The 16162-nt window shown below is 42.6% G+C and overlaps 1 protein-coding gene across 2 annotated transcripts in view; it reads right to left on the bottom strand.

Annotated features, from left to right (window-relative positions):
* LOC138164996 (FAS-associated factor 1) overlaps window positions 1–16162 on the bottom strand; it is a 419323-nt gene that overhangs the window by 261462 nt on the left and 141699 nt on the right. For both annotated transcript variants that reach the window (XM_069093034.1, XM_069093033.1), the window contains exons 5-6: window positions 15214–15305; window positions 13232–13320 (exon numbers count right to left, since the gene is read on the bottom strand). In XM_069093034.1, the coding sequence (XP_068949135.1) occupies window positions 13232–13320; window positions 15214–15305 (181 nt within the window). The remainder of the gene's footprint in view (window positions 1–13231; window positions 13321–15213; window positions 15306–16162) is intronic.

The following is a 16162-nucleotide window of genomic DNA, read 5'->3' as shown; positions in this document are numbered from 1 at the left end:
GAAGACTAAATCTACCAAAAGTGATAACTAGGGAAACTTCCAGATTCGATGCTCCTACCCCAGACCAACTTTCAAAAGGTCTTGTCTTCAGGCACTATTCCTGAAGCTTTGGCAACACAGTAGTTCTGTGAGGCCTGGATGACTGGAGAACAGCTCAAGCTTAGGAAAAATGATCTTTTAGAAGAGGATAATAAACAGTTTCATACAAATTCATATTTATCCTTCATGTCAACTTGCCCTTCACCTGTAACTGCTCATTCCTTCCTCCTGTATCCTCTCCTCTCTGGGCTTCCTCTTGGTTCTCCTTCTGGTCTGGCCATTCATCAGTCTCCTTCACCAGATGGCCATCCCTTATCACCACCCTTGAGGGTGCTACCCAAGACTCAGTCCTAGGTCCTCTTTTCTTGTCTCCCTATACTTTCTTACTTGCCGTGGGTTGAATTATTGTCTTTATGAAGGTGATACTCAAATCCATAGAGATGTGTGTATATGTGTAGATATATATTACATTATTTACATATTTTATTATCAAACATTAATTTTAAAAGCTCTATTTGTACATATATATATATTGACCTACATCCATATCAATGTTCATATATCTCTACCTAAATATCTAGCAGACAGTATCTTTCCCCATAATACACTTCTCTTCCCACCTTCAAAGTCCTTAGTGCAGGGGCACTGCCACCCTCCCAGCCACCGCAGCTCTCACCCTTGATGTCATTCCTAGCCCTTTCACTCTCACTCATGCTCCATATCTATCAACTGCAAAACCCTGTCCTTCCACTTCACAGGACTTCTGGCACTCAGCCCTCTCTAGCCATTTCCCCAGCACTGCCTCAGTCCAGGTCCTCCCCTGCCCTGGCCTAGCCTGCTACTGCAGTCTCCTGATCGGCCCAGCTGCCTCCATTCTCCCACAGTTGCCCAAGTGCAGCCCGTGATCACGTCGCTCCCCGCTCCATAAATCCCAGCAGCTCCCAAGTATCTACTCTAGCCCCTTGGCTTGGCTTGTATGACCTTTATAACATGCCACGACCTCTTTCTAGGCTCACGGTGTATCAGCCATCTCCATCCTCTGTGATCCAGGACAGCCAGGCCTTCCATGCTCCAGGTCTACACTCCATCTCCTGTTTCCATGCCTCCTGAGTGGCAATCCCCCCAAGCCTGGCTGATCCTCCCTCCTAACCACCACCTCAAAGAAGACCTGTCTTCCTTCATTTCCATAGGAGGGGGCCTTCCTGATACCACCACCTTCCCAACTAATGCTTCTGCTCCCACTGATGCCCTTACTTCAGTCTGTAGTTATCTAGGTGCTCACAACATCCACTGGAGAGTAGGGACTGTTTCAGTCTTTGGATCTGGGTCCCCAGCACAGGGTTTGGCACTACCCAGAAGGCAAATGCAGATTCAATGGTTGATTTCCGAACTCTGCAGTTCAGCCAAACCGCAATGCTCTTTGTTCTGCCATCTCCTACCTCCACACCGCTGCATCGCTTTGTCTCTCTTTTCGGGAATGGACCTCCTCCTCATTTTCTGCCTCAAAGAGCGTCTCTCCTGAGAGAGCAAAAGCTCTTTGCACAGAGTATTGCTTTTGTCTCTGTGTACCCAGTACCAAAGCACAGGGCTTGGCATGTGGAGGTCAATGAAGAGATGCTTACTGACTAACTGCAGGCCCCAGAGTCTGTCGCCTGGTGTCTCCCCTGACTGGCGCTCAGGAATGCTGGGCTAACAGGTTTTTCCTTCTCCTCTCCAGGTAAGTAATGAAACTCATCTTCAACTGTCAAGTTTTTAGGAATTTTCTTTTCCTTTCCATGTCCTCATGAGCACCTCAGTCCAGGCTCTCACCGCTTCTCATGCCACTTTACTGATACATCCTGTTTCTAGATGGAGGATCTGGCAGCTCTTCCTGTTTCTAGGCTGCTGTGAGAAAAATGTCTTTTCCTCACCCACTTGGGGGGTAATTAGTAAAGTGCCTGGCTGCTGATATTAGCACATAAAGTATTTTTTAAAGTATGGTGGAAATGCTTCAGATTGCCACAAATTCTAGTGTTAGGAACAGAAGAGCGGAAGTATGCCCGAACGCAAAAGGTAGAAAGTTCCAAGCATGAAGGATGCCCACCAGTGAAAATGGTCAATCGAGAGATGGAGAGTCTGGCTCGAGGAGCAACCAGGACAGTTTCACTGGGGTGAAGAATAAGTGATGGGTGTGAGGAGTAAAGGAGCCAGAAGATAGTCTGGACTAATGGAAAGAATGTAGGACTTAAAGAGTCAAAAGACCCGAGTTCAAATCCATCTCTATCACTTACTATCTACATGACTATAAGTCACTTCATTTCTCTAAGTCTCAGTCTCCTCATCTGGAAAACGAGATCTAACATTCCCTGACGCTGATAAGATACATGGAGTTATGGAAAGAGAAACACTTAGCATCAGGAGACTTGGCTTCAAAAATCCCAACACTGGCTCTTCTCAGACAAATGTCTCCCCCTCTCTGAGCCTCAGTTTCCTCATCTGTAAAAATGAAGGGAGTAATATTTCTATTATCTTCTCCTCAGGAGAGTTTTAAGGAAAGTACCAGGTTTGTGTGGGGTCGCTATCACAGGAAAGGCACAACAGGAAAGGGAAAGAGTATTTCTATAGTACCCAGGCATGTACTAAGTCCTTTACAAATATTATCTCATTTGATCTTCACAAAAACCCTGCCAGGTAAGTGCTTTTATTATTCCCATTTTATAGCTGAGGAAACTGAGGCAAACATGAGTTAAGTGACTTATCCAAGGTCACACTCACCAGCCAACATCACTTACTCTGGCTCAGTTCTTCATCAGTAACAGGTATTGGCTTGCCTTGCCCACTCCCCATCTCCACTTGCCTCCCCTCCCCATACATCTCTGCTGCCCACTGTGTGAACCCCACCTTCATTCTTCAGAGACCATGGTGTTCCAAGGCTCATACACATATCACCTCACCTGAAGAATACTGATACTAAAAAGCTCTAAGTGCAGCCTCATCAAAGACATCACCCCTCAAGGGGTCAAGAGCCTTATCCACATCACATCACTCATTCCTCACACTGACCCTGTAAAGGAAGCCTACAGTATCTAAGCACTTTAGGAATATTATCTCATTTGATTCTTGAAATAACCCTGCTAAGTAGGTGCTGTTGTTCCCATTTTACAGTCAAGGAAACTGAGGCAGAGTGGGCTAAGTGACTGGGCCAAAGTCATACCACTAATGAGTGGGTGAGGCTGGATTTGAACTCAGGTCTTCATCACTCCAGGGACACTGCTCTATCCACTGCCACCCAGCTCTCCTCAATACCACACAGGCCCTGATAATAAATCGGTAGTGATTTGGTCAACTCGTTCCTAGATGTATAATCAAAATCAAGGCACTTATCCTGTCAGAACCTCAGTCTCCTCTTCTATAAAATGGGGATGATCTGCTGTACTACTTTTCTCAACATATTATTGTGATAAAGTGCTCTTTAAACCATGGAGGACATCTGTTGTATTTGGGACAAAAGGCTTGGGGGAAGTGGAGCTGCAATATAGAAGGGGGAGGAGAGCCCTCTTGTGGTTGTCTGGGCAGTAAGAACAAAACCCTCAGGGACAAAGGGGTCTGGGAAAAAAGACAAACTGGACAAGCCCCAGTGTGGCCTGAGTAGAGTTCTCTCCTATGTCCCCCTGCTTTGCCTTTGCTCCCTGCCCAGATTCATCCCCTTGGAGCCTTCTCAACCTAGCCCCAGCACCACAAAAGCCACTCCCTTCGTGGCTGCTAGCCTATCCTTCTGACAGGTCACTTTCCTACTCATCAACCTATAGTGGCTCCATACTGCCCCAGGTCCAGGGGCCACAAACTAGCCCCCAGGCCCTTTTATTTGCGTCTCCCTATTTCCATGCCAAAACAGAGATGGCTGCCTCTGAGCTGCCTCTTCTTGTGTCCCTCCTCTGCTGAGATGGCCACAGTCAATCCCTGCGGCCCCTGACCTCTGGGCTTCTCCATCTCCTCCAGCAGAACACCACCAGTTATCCACCTCTCATCTATAAACTCTCTTCATCTATTTTGTCCACCAGCATGACCCCACATCCCCAGTCCTGGAAACGCCCTCGGCCTGCCCTGAGCTCCTCCTCATGTGGCCACTTGAGAACTCTTTCCTTTTCAGGCGAATTCCTAGAAAATTCCACACGAACAGCTTGTTGTCAGCTCAGCTCCTCTCCTCGTGTCAAGGCTTCTGTGGAAATATCATTTCTGACCATATTACTCACTGAAACTGCTCTCTTTTATGCACGGTTGCTATAAAGCAGTTTGTTTGGTTGTTTTAATAGGGAAAGGAGGTGAAGGGAGAGAAAGAAAATGCTTGTTAATTGAAAAAAAAATCCCAAGTTACTGATGAACTTTTGATTGATTGCCAAACCTTTTCTCAGCCCCCATCCTTCTTGACAACTCTGCACCACCTCCCACTGCTGGCCCTCTTCTCTCTCAGATGCTGTTATCCATGCAAAAGGCTGCAAACCTCTAAAGCTGCTCTTTCTCCCCAAGTTCGGGCCTCCACCTCCAGCCACGCATAGTCAGCACTGAACTCTGAGTCAGAGGACCTGTGCCCTTTGGGACCTCAGCAGCACTGCTCTAGCCTTGGGCTCCCTCGGATCACTGAAGTGTCCTTCTGGCTATAAACACTATATTCTCCACCTGAGCAGCCTTTGGGGACCTCAAATGTATCATGAGACTGAGCACAAAGAAATGGAGATATTCAGCATGAAGACAAGTACAGGGAGGACTCAGGGTGAAACATCATCCACTGTCTGTGAATAAACACAGAAATCCCAGTGGAGAGAAGGGGAATAAGCACTAATGTTGCACCGACTGAAGCCAGGCACTATGCTACTCTCTGTACAAATATCTCACCTGATCTTCACAACAACCCTGTGAGGTACATGCTGTTAATATTCCCATTTTATAGATAAGAAAGCTGAGGCCAATTTGGGTTAAGTGACTTGCCCAGGGTCATAGAGCTAGTAAATGTCTGAGGCAGGATTTGAACTTAGCTCTTTCTGTGTCTAGGCTCAGCAGTTTTGTGCACTGTGGTACCCCTCAGCTGCCTCCACTGCACCCTTGGAGCTAAGTAGTTATTCTGACATTGTGCAACCCTATTGGGGATTTTCTTGACAAAGATACTGGGGTGGTTTGGTATTTCCTACTCTTGCTCATTTTTATAGATGAGGAAACTGAGGCAAACAAGGCAAAGTGACTTCCCCAAGGTCACACAGCTCTTAAGTGTCTGAGGCTGGATTTAAACTCGGGAAGATGAGTCTTCCTGACTCCATGCATGGCACATTATCCAGTATATCACCTAGCTGCCCTATAGATAAATGCAGTACTTGGTTGTACTTGGAAAGAGATTTGAATGATAAACACAGGATGTTTGAGCCTGGGAGTAATTGGGCAAATCTAAAGCTTCTTGAGTAGGGAAGTGATGTGGTCAGGCCTACCTAGGGCCTGGGGCCTTTGTAAAGGATGCACTCAAGTAGGAAGAGAGACTAGGAACAATGAAATGGATTAATGTAATAGGCCAGGTAAGAGATAATCACCAATACCTGGATAGTGGCCATGTGAGTAGAAAGGAGACACACACACAAGAGATGCTGCAGAGATAGAAATGCCAAGATGTGCACACTGAGAGTGAGTGGGATTGAGAATTAATGATAATAATAATTGCCAGCATTTCTATAGCACTTTAAAGTTTGCTTTACAAATATTATCTCATTTGGACTAAATGAAAAGAGATATATGTTTTGCATGACTGCACATGTATAACCTAAATCAAATTGCTTACCATCTCAAGGAGAGGAAAGCAAAGGAGGGAGGTAGAGAATTTGGAACTCAAAACTTAAAAAAAGAAAACAAACGTTTTTTAAAAGTTTACACATAATTGGGGGAAAAAAACAGAGTATTATTAAAAAATAATAAAGAGCTTGATGGATGGGGGAATCTCCTACTAGAGAGATCAGCAGTTTCATAGGCAACAAGGGGGAAGTGGGGTTGTTGGTGCAAGGGTAAGGGTTTCCTTTCATTTATAAAAGTTGGAAAATTAGTATTTATTGTAACAAAACACAAAACTCCACCGTCTTCGTATGTATTGGTCAGTTTATACCAGTCCTTTTGATATATAATTCAATTCAGTAAGCATTTATTAAGCTGGGAAAAAAAAAACCCAACTCATCTGATCCTCACAACAACCCTGGGAAGTGGGTGTTGCTATTATCCTCATTTTACACATGAGGAAATGGAGGCAGGCAGCAGTTAAGTAATCTGCCCAGGGTCACAGACCTAGTAAATATGTCTGAGGCCAAATCTGAACTCAGGTCCTGCATATTCCAAATCAGACGCTCTAGCCACTGCCCTGTCTCACTGCTATGAATATCTTAAGTTTGCACACTGGCACCCTCAAAAGAAATAGAGAATTTAAGATAAAGGGTGGTGAAGTAGAACTGAATTCTGTTTTGGACTACCTGAGTTTGAGATGCTGGTGTAGAAATCTCTAACAGGGGAGTAATAGTCAAGATGGCAGAGTCCAGGCACCAACCCAGCTTAACTCTCCTAACATTCCCCCCCAAACAACTTTAAAATAACTCATAAAATAAAATTTTGGAGCAGCAGAGCCAATCACAGACAACTTAGGAGGCTGGCAGGAGCCAGCCCAGAGTGCACAAGGCAGTAACACCAGCCCTGGGCATTGGAGGAGGCTGTAACAGAGGAAGCAGCAGCTTTGGGAGCTCTCAGCCCAGAGAAGACAGTAAGGGGGTCAAACAACTAGTTAGAAAGAGATTACAAAGGGCACTGAGTACAGCTGGCCCTGACTGACAACTTTACAGCCCACACATGGTGCCGGGTCTCAGTTCCGGAAGAGGGGTGTGCTAAGGGTCAGTCACAAGGGAACAAGGGTCCTGGTCACAGTTCCAAGGCTAAGAAAGTTCTAGTGACAGTGGTTGCAAGGGGTCAGTGACCTTTCCTGGGTAAACACCAAGACCCTCTTCTTAGGTGGAAGCACCAAAACCTTGCAGACCCCCAGACTAGCTCTGAAAACAGCTGAAACTTGGACAGTGCCTTCCAGCCCCTGGTGAGCAGAGTCCAACTTTAACAAAAAGCTCCAAGTGAAGAAATAAGCTGGAAAAGAGCAAACAACAACAATAACAACAAAAGAATTTAATAAAAAGCTGCTACAGCGACAAGAGAGACTACGCGAGCAACTCCGAAGAAGGTAACAATCGGTGCAGACCCTTTGATCCAAGGCCTGTACCCTACAGAGATAAAAGACAGAAGGACCTAGAGGTACAAAAATATTTACAGCAGCTTTTTGTGGTGGCAAAGAATTGAACACTGAGGGGATACTCATCGATAAAGGGGTGGCTGAACAAACTGTGGCATACCATTGTGATGGAGAACTGCTGTGGCATAAAAAATGATGAGGGCAGTAGTCTCAGGAAAAAAACAGAGCAAGACCTATATGAACTAATGCAAAGTGAAGTGAGAAGAACAGGGAGATCATTATGCATGGTAAAAGCAATGGTGTAATGATGATCAACTCTGAAAGACTTGGTTACTCTGATCCAAAGGACTCGTGATGAAAAAAATGCTATTCACCTCCAGAGAGAGAACTCTTGATGAGAAGAACACTGGGTACAAATTTACAATTGTAACTTTGATATAACTGACTAGCATAATTTTCTTGTTTTATTTTTCTTTGATGATGTGGCTCATATGAAAATAAGTTTTACATTATTTCACATGTATAATTGATATGATTTTATTTGCCTTCACAGCAGGTGGGGGAGGGTTAGAAGGGTTAGAGAGAATCTGGAAGTCAAATTTAAAAAGAAAAAAAAATGGCAAAAATAAATAAATTAATATTGGGAGTGAGGAGGGAAAAAATATACAACAGGTAGTTGATGATCAGGAATTGAAGTTTAGGAGAGAGATTGTGAGAGAAAAAATAAATAAATACACACACACACACATATAGAGACAGAGAGAGAGACACTAATTACTACATGGGATAAATTGTTGATAAAGTAAAACAGAGCTGATGAAGTTACCAAGTATGAGACTAGAAAACTAGAAGGCCTAAGATAGGGCCTTAGCAAACACCCACTAAAATAATAAGTCAGCAAAAGAGACTGAGAAGGAGTGACCAGACAGGTCAGGAAGAAAACCAAGAGAAAGTATCATCTTGAAAACCCAGAGAGCAGGGAAAAGTCGATGACTGGTGTCAAATTCAGCAGAGAGATTAAGAAGGGTGAAGACTGGGGGGCGCAAGATCATCAGATTGGTCAATTAAAAGATCATGATAACTTTAGAGAGAACGGTTTCTGCCAAGTGAGGAGGCTGCCAAGAAGAGAACTGGGCATCAATGAGGTTCTCCGGGGTCATTGTCTTTGTGCTCACCACCAAAAAAAGGGCAGTTGTGCGCAAAGTGAAGAGGGCTCCATTTACTCTAACCCTACACACCTACCTCACTGTGGATCCCATGTCTAACAATTAGTAGCTATAGAACTTGGGGACGCTCTTTCCCCTAAGATTCAATTTCCTTCACTGAAAAAATGAGAAGGGCCACACACTGAGCCAATGTCCCTTCTGACTTTTAAAATTATACAGTCAGCTTCATATAAAGCTATGGAACTCAATCCCCAAGGGCCCCCTAGTGGTTGTGAAATCACCCAAAGCTGCATCTTCTCATTCTCATACCTTGTTTGAATCAGATATCTACCACACTTTTGGAAAGGAAAGAAAGCATTTCTGCAAGCATCACATAAAGCATATCTGCTTTATGAAGAGAATTGTGCAGAATGATGATCTGCAAAGTTAAATCCCACAATGGCCATCAAGGAGCTTTCATTCTAATGGGGAGGACAACTCCCACACTGGAAGGGCAGTCAGGGAGGGTGCTGTGCTGCGCAAGTCACAGGAAGCAAGAGTGGAGTCAGAGAGCAGGAGCTTGACAAGTCTCTCCTGGAATGGTAGTGTTGATGGGCAGACGGCGGAATTGAGTATGCATGAAGACAGTGAGCAGCAGTGTGGCAGGTTCAATCGGGACAGAAATGTGATGGCTCAGGAATCAGAAGCCCACAGACAGCCCCAAACTGGTTATATCTCACTCATTATGCTATGAAATGATATGAAATATGATATGAAATATCATTATGCTGAAAACTAAAAATTAATTAATTAAAAATTTAACCCCCCCCCAATAACAATGAAATATCATTACCAGCATCCAACAGGATATTGTATTAGTTTAACTATACTGATACAAAATTCAGGCAACAAATATACTCAACTTATTCAGTCTTTTATCCTAAAAAGGATTTCTTCTTTGGCCAAAACGTCAGGAAATTTGGGGTACTTTGTAATATAAGCCGAATATGGGAAGGACAGGAACTAGACACATGAGTTCATTATTACCGGAAATTTATGGAAGAGGAAGCTCTTTTGATGATATAATTAATGGATATATAAGTAGAGCAAACTAATTCCATACAATACAAAAAAGAAGTTGGATGTTTCTTCTTGCACACATTTCACAAAAAAAAATTTACAAAATTGTGTTACAGGTGAATTATACGTACCTGGGCAGCAAAAGTATTTTGAAGACTCTTTGGAATGTTAAGTTTTAAAATCAACAGGAATATCTTTTCAAGGATATTTAATATTCAGTAAATGACTTCATATTACAATCTCAAGAATGTAGATAATCGGGGAATAGTTGAACAAGTTGTAGTATATGAAAGTAATGGAATACTACTGTGCTATGAGAAATAATGAGCAGACAGACTTCAGAAAACCCTAAAAAAGACTTACATGAACTAATGTGAGTGAAATGAGTAGAGAATCAGGAGAACATTGTACACAGTAACAGTCACATTGTGACTAACTTTTATAGACTTTGCTCTTCTCAGCAATGTAAGCATTTAAAACAATTCCAAAAGACTCATGATGGAAAATTTCATCCACCATCCAGGGAAAGAATTATGGAGTCTGAATGCAGATCGAAGCATACTATTTGCTCTCTTTTTTGTTTTGTTTTTTTCTTTCTCGTGGTTCCTCACATTCATTCTAATTCTTCTATACAACATGATTAACATGAAAATATGCTTAATAATAATGTACATATAGAGCCCATATCAGAGTGCACACCATCTTGGGGAAGGGGAAGAGGAAGAGGAGGGAGATGGAGAAAATTTAAAACTTATGGAAGTGAATGTTGAAAACTAAAAATAAATAAAAATTTTTTTTTTAAGAATGTAGATAGAAAGAAAAATGGAACTGGGTGAGACAATGTCAGCTATGTCATCAAATGGGTGTAACAAGGGCTAAAGTCCAAGAGCTACAGTGCAAATAAACAGACTAAAGGGTTAAAAATGAAAAAAAAATACACATTCTAATTTTTGATGTGAACTTTAAAAGCCCCAAAAGGCACCCAAACTGTCACTTTGTTCTACAGAAGTCACACTGAAAATATAAAATGGGTAATATACACTGTCCAAAAAAGCAAAACTCTGAGATGTGACAAGAAGACATGGTGTCCAAACAGAACAATTAAATAAAGTAATGTCTGTAAAAGTGCCTGGTACAGAGTAGGCTTAACAAAGGCTTCTTCCGTTCCAATACAATGAACAATTCTGAAGCGTGGAAGGCTGTCATCTTCACTTGTGCCTTCACTTATGGCTCTCATACACATCACTCTTTCCATCCAGAAACTTCCCCTCCAGCTTTATATTCTGCCTTTGTCTTCCAGACGCCTGAGTCACCTGAGCTCCTCACAGACCTTCTCACACTGCCCCAGCTCCCTTGCTTAGCTCACGCTTCACTGTGCCTGTAATCAATTCCACGACCATTCTCTATCTACTGAAATTCTATGCATCCTTTAAGGCTCAAATCAAAGCCACTTCCTCTTGGAAACCACTGCTACTCCCCAAAGTTGCTAATGTCCCTTCTGTCTTCTCTTTCCCCAGACTCTGCACACTTGGCTTGTACCTAAGTCTGAGATTCATTTTACACTGGAGCTATCTGTATATGTGTTACTGAAAGCTCCATGCAGGCAGATAATCAGGCTGAACTTAATCTTTATACTACCAAAGAGGCTGAGTACACACTTAAGTATTTAATAATTGTTCATTAAATGGGAATGAATCTGTGAAGTGCTCAAGATGAAGTGGCACATGTTTTTGTCACTGTCACTCAAGTGAGGCCCAGGCTCCTCTGTAGGTCTCAGGAGGCTGTCATACCCCAGAAGGAACACTTAGACTAAGGGTGGTATTGGATAGCAAGGAACCTTCCCACGAACCCAGGCAGACATGGGGATGAATCCCTTTATTAATTTCACTGCTAGAAATCAGTGGTTCATACACCCTCATATCCCCTACCTAATTTTAATTAGGTGGATTATATGTGGAATGACAAGGATTACATTTTACCTAACCCACCAAGGAATGTTCTAGCTGACCAGACATAGCCTTCTTTGTGGAACGTCACCCTGGCTGAGGGCTCCATCAATCCTGATGCAAACAGCCAAGGAGTATGAGCACCACAGGACTGACTGGGAACAGTGGGTGACAGTAACGCTTTAATATATGTGGGTGACAATAACAACAGCACTTTGGGATTCTCAGAGCAGTCTCTTCCCTACCACCCTGTGACGCAGCTGTCTGATCTGCTGGACCAAATGAGATGGATCCTATAAGTAGGATCCAAAGCCTTCTGATAGGAGGCCTTACGATACTACTTCTGTCTCAGGAATGGAGAAGAGGCCATGGTTATGATTTAGCAGCTAAAACCTTTCCAAATCGCCCAGAATGCTGTCAGTTATTGTGTTTATAGTTTGCTCATATATGGATGTTTGCATGTAGTCTCCCCCATGGACTGTGAGCTCCTGGGGGACAGGGATGGTCTCTGGCCTTTCTCTGGGTCCCCAGTCCACAGTATGGTGCTGCCTAGCACTTCAACCATGTCTGTTAACCTGATTGCCACATTGAGGAAGCAGCATGATACAGAGCAGGGTTTTCTTTCTTTCCTGCAGGACGACTTAGAAAAAAAAATCCATGTTATCTAGGATGTGTTATTCTTTATTTTATTAAGCATTCCCCAATTACATTTTAATCTGGTCTTGGTCACACTCTGTCAGCTCTAGGATGAAGGAAGGAGGATCAGTCTTCCATTCAGGAAGCGTGGGTTTGAATCCTGGCTCAGACACTCATGAGGCTGTGTGAGCCTGGACAGAGCACTTAAGCAAGCCTGGGGAAACAGAGTCAATGCCCCTCCCTCTCTCTCTCAGGGTTGCTATGAGGAAGTACTTTGTGCACCTGAAAATAATTTATAAATGTGAGGGATCATTCTTCTGATAATTATCCTAATATTTATAGAACAACACTGGCCACAGGGTCCAGAGCCCAGGGGGGTTCTGAAACACACTGAAAAACTTTGACAGCAACAAAAAGGCACAGAAATGGTCTAGGCAGTAGAGTCCTAGAAACACAGGACCATAAACCTCAGGCTGGAAGGAATCTCATGTTGCAGATGACGAAACTGAGGCCTAGGGAGAAGTGGCCTGCCCAGAGCCACAAAGCTAGTGAACATCAGGGCCTGGAGTTGAACTCTGCCCTCTGACACTGTGTCCCAGGCCCCCAACAGCTTCCCAAAGTTACTAAGGTTTTTAATGAGCACAAAAGCAAAGAATGTACCAGGAAAACCTATCAGCAATAACAATAAGGATGACAACAATAATAACAACATTCGTATTATTGACAGTGGTAGCTAATGCAGCCAACAGGTCCTGCCCGGGGCCTTCCTCTGGTAAGAATCCTCAACACAAAGGATGGGTAAGGTACCATGGCTACTTCAGGGGGCCCAGGCAACCATGTGAGAGCCAGGCCATTTCAGGCTTGTGGAAGTCAGACAATAATATATTTGCTTTAGAAGTACAGTCCTATAAGCAGGACCTGACTGTGGAAATCAGAAGGGAAGTGAGTTTTTCTGTTCTAAGGGAAGAGAACATTCAAGGGAAAGGAAAATTCTGGCCCTAAGGACTGTCAACTGTATGATTCAGTGATGATTTCTGCTTTGATTCTGAAATCCAAATGCAATATAAACCAAACCAGAAGTCTGAAATGTGGAAGCCCCACTAAATAGCAAAACCTTCCAATTCAAGCTCCCATGAAAATGAAAACCTTACCCAGCTTGACTCGAGGAAGGTGGTGGCAAGTCGGGTGTAAGCACATAAAGACTGTTGTTTTTTGGCAAGTGTAGAGTTTTTAAGACCGTCTGAAAAAAAAGAGAAAACCATGACTGTTTCTGGGCACTGCCAATGCTTTAGAAGCTATCATTTTGGCTGTAGTTACATTGTACTATTTTCATAAATTTGGCATATATTTTCATTTAATTCAATTCAACAAATATTTACTCAGCACCTACCAAGTGAGAGGCTTTGCACCGTCTGCTATGGGGAAAACAGCCAATCTAACTCCTCCTAGACAATAAAAGCACTCCAAGTGCAGGCAGGGAGTGGGTATTAGTGGGGTTCAAGTATGATTCTCTGAACCAAGGGAGGTTTGAATAAATACTCATGGAAACAGATACCATAGCACCTGTTCCCCCAAAGCTCACAACCTAATAGGATAGGAAAAAAGCAGGATTTTCATCGAGCTCAGAGCTGCCTTGAGGTTGCTTTAAGTCAACAATGAAAAGCCTGGGAACTCATACTAAAGATCTAGTCTCCAAGTTGCTGGGGCACTGAGGTTAAAGGATCACAAGGCCAACAAGTGACAGAGGCCTTCTAGATGATAAGGCTAATTCTCTTTCTACTGTGCCACCCACATCAGTTTCCTTCTCTGAGTATTGTACAGAGAATGTGTCTCAAAGCCAAAGACTACTTCACTCACTGCACAAAACGAATCTCTCTGAACTAGGAGGGAATTTGGGAACCTGAAACTAAACTCTTCAGAGCTGACAGATGGCCCAGTTCCCAAGAAGGCACACAGAAAGTGAGTGAAGCACACATATAATTTCCACATTGTTTTTCTATTGTCGTTCATGATCCTTTGGGCACCAGGTTTCTAACCAAATGGATACTCAAAGAGTCTGCTGATACTGTCATACAATGTGATTAACTATACTCCAGTCCTCTTCTCATGCACAACTACATGGTACAGGCAAAAGGATGCTCCAGGGCTGTACAAGCTGGCACCAGCCACGGCCAGGAAGGCTCTAGATGGGCTCGGGTTCTCTAAGGATCACATACATGAAATGCCCCAAATGGCAGGTCACCACTTTTAAAGATTGACTCTGGGACTCAGAAGATATCGTTTGGGTCCATATTCTGTCTCTAAACAGCTGCATTACCAATGGAAAATTGTTCCACTCTCAAGTTTCCATTTCTTTCTCTAGAAAATGAGGGGTATGAACACCACGATTTCCAAGTCCCTTAAAAACAGCACTCTGAATTTTCTCCCAAGAAAAAAATGAGAGCACTGGGCTTTGAAGTTGCGATGTGCTTTGTATTTCATATCTGTACAGACACTTTACTCAAACTATCTACTGAATTTATTTTATACTTCTTTGTGTGTTTGCATACATGGAGAGAGAGGGAAGGAGAGAAGGAGGAGTGGGAAAAAGCTGAATTTATAACTGGATTTGGAAGACAAAAGAAAATTTACTAATTGGGGAGGAAGAAATATAAAATTGATGTGGAATGCAAACTCCTTGACAACAGTCTTTTTCATTTTTGTCTTACATTTCTAGTAGCTAGCACAGAGCCTACAGAATAGGAGAGTTTAATAAATGACTGCTGAACTGAATTCAATCAGGAGATGTAACTTCTGTTCTCACTGATGCCACTAACTGGCTGTTCTATCCCCACTCTTGCTCCCAGTCACCTCATTTGTAAAACAAAGGGCTAGTACTAGATGATTGTTAAGATTCCTTCTAACTCTGGGATATCCCATGAGTTTATGAAGCTGCAAAAGAGTATGGCCAAGGAACTTGAATTAAATGAAAAACTCATTCCTTTCAGACATTATCAGAATACTCTGGTGACCAAAACACTTTGAACACTTAGAAAATGTGATCATGAAGTCTATAAAAACTTACTTGTTGCCTACTGCTTTATCAACAGGCACATGTAATATTCTTTTATTTCTATAAAGTAAGGAAACTTACACTGTCTTCTACATCTCCAGTCTTCCAGCCTTTTAATAGCATTTTAGATACAGGAATCTGGAGTTCATTTTCTAAAATCTGTTTGATCTCTCCTGTCAAAGAAAGACAAAAACAAATATTAATCAGATAACATGATACTCAACATTTTTCCATAACATCATAGCTCCAGGAATCCATTACGATAAAAAAAAAGTCATTTGCAAAACATCCACTTTGATCTACTTTTAGAATAAAAGACTTTATTGGGGGAGGGTGATACACTCTCAGAAAAACATTTAAGTGATATGTTAGAGTGGAAAAAACATTTATTTCAATCAATCTTTCTCAGACAGGTTGTTTCTGCCCTAACCATGCCCTCTTCTCCTATCTGGCATCCCTTCCTTCTAGCCCAGTCCCTTTTTGGGAATGTCTAGAATCTTCATTGTCTGGGACCTTGGAAGCTAAAAAACTTGCAGCTTCCTTGCTAATTAACATGTCCTTGTCTATGAGATTGGAAATAGGAAATCTAACCCCATCCAATCAAACATCTGGCTCTCTTAGCTTCTCCAAGCTGCCATGATTAACAGAGTGATGACAGACCCCAGGATCCCACCCAATAAACTAAAACAAACTAGGATAAGCCAATTCCTGGAAACAGCCTCTGGCAAGATCATTGTGGACTCCTTCCTTTAAGCCTAGTTTGAAGAACATCAGGCCCAAGGCTCTTTAGCAACATCTCTAATTATAACCTCTCCTTGCCCTTCTGTAAAAAGCTATGGAGATGTTTACAACTGTCCGGATTCCAGGTGAATACTATTTTTCATTTTAGATGTGAAAGCTATTGTATATTTATGAGGATTTCGGGATATTGCCCTAGTCTCCTTTACTTGCTGCCCCTGCCTCTCCTTCCATAATTTAATCATGGATTTACTTTTAATGTATATTTATTATTTTCTTTTATTTTTTCTTC

Source organism: Petaurus breviceps, unplaced genomic scaffold (assembly GCF_028583685.1).
Source record: "Petaurus breviceps papuanus isolate PSGF00001 unplaced genomic scaffold, PetGlider_PUasm1.0 207, whole genome shotgun sequence".
Lineage (NCBI taxonomy): Eukaryota > Metazoa > Chordata > Mammalia > Diprotodontia > Petauridae > Petaurus > Petaurus breviceps.
Note: the sequence above shows the minus strand (reverse complement) of the source record. Positions and strands in the feature narration are given on the sequence as shown.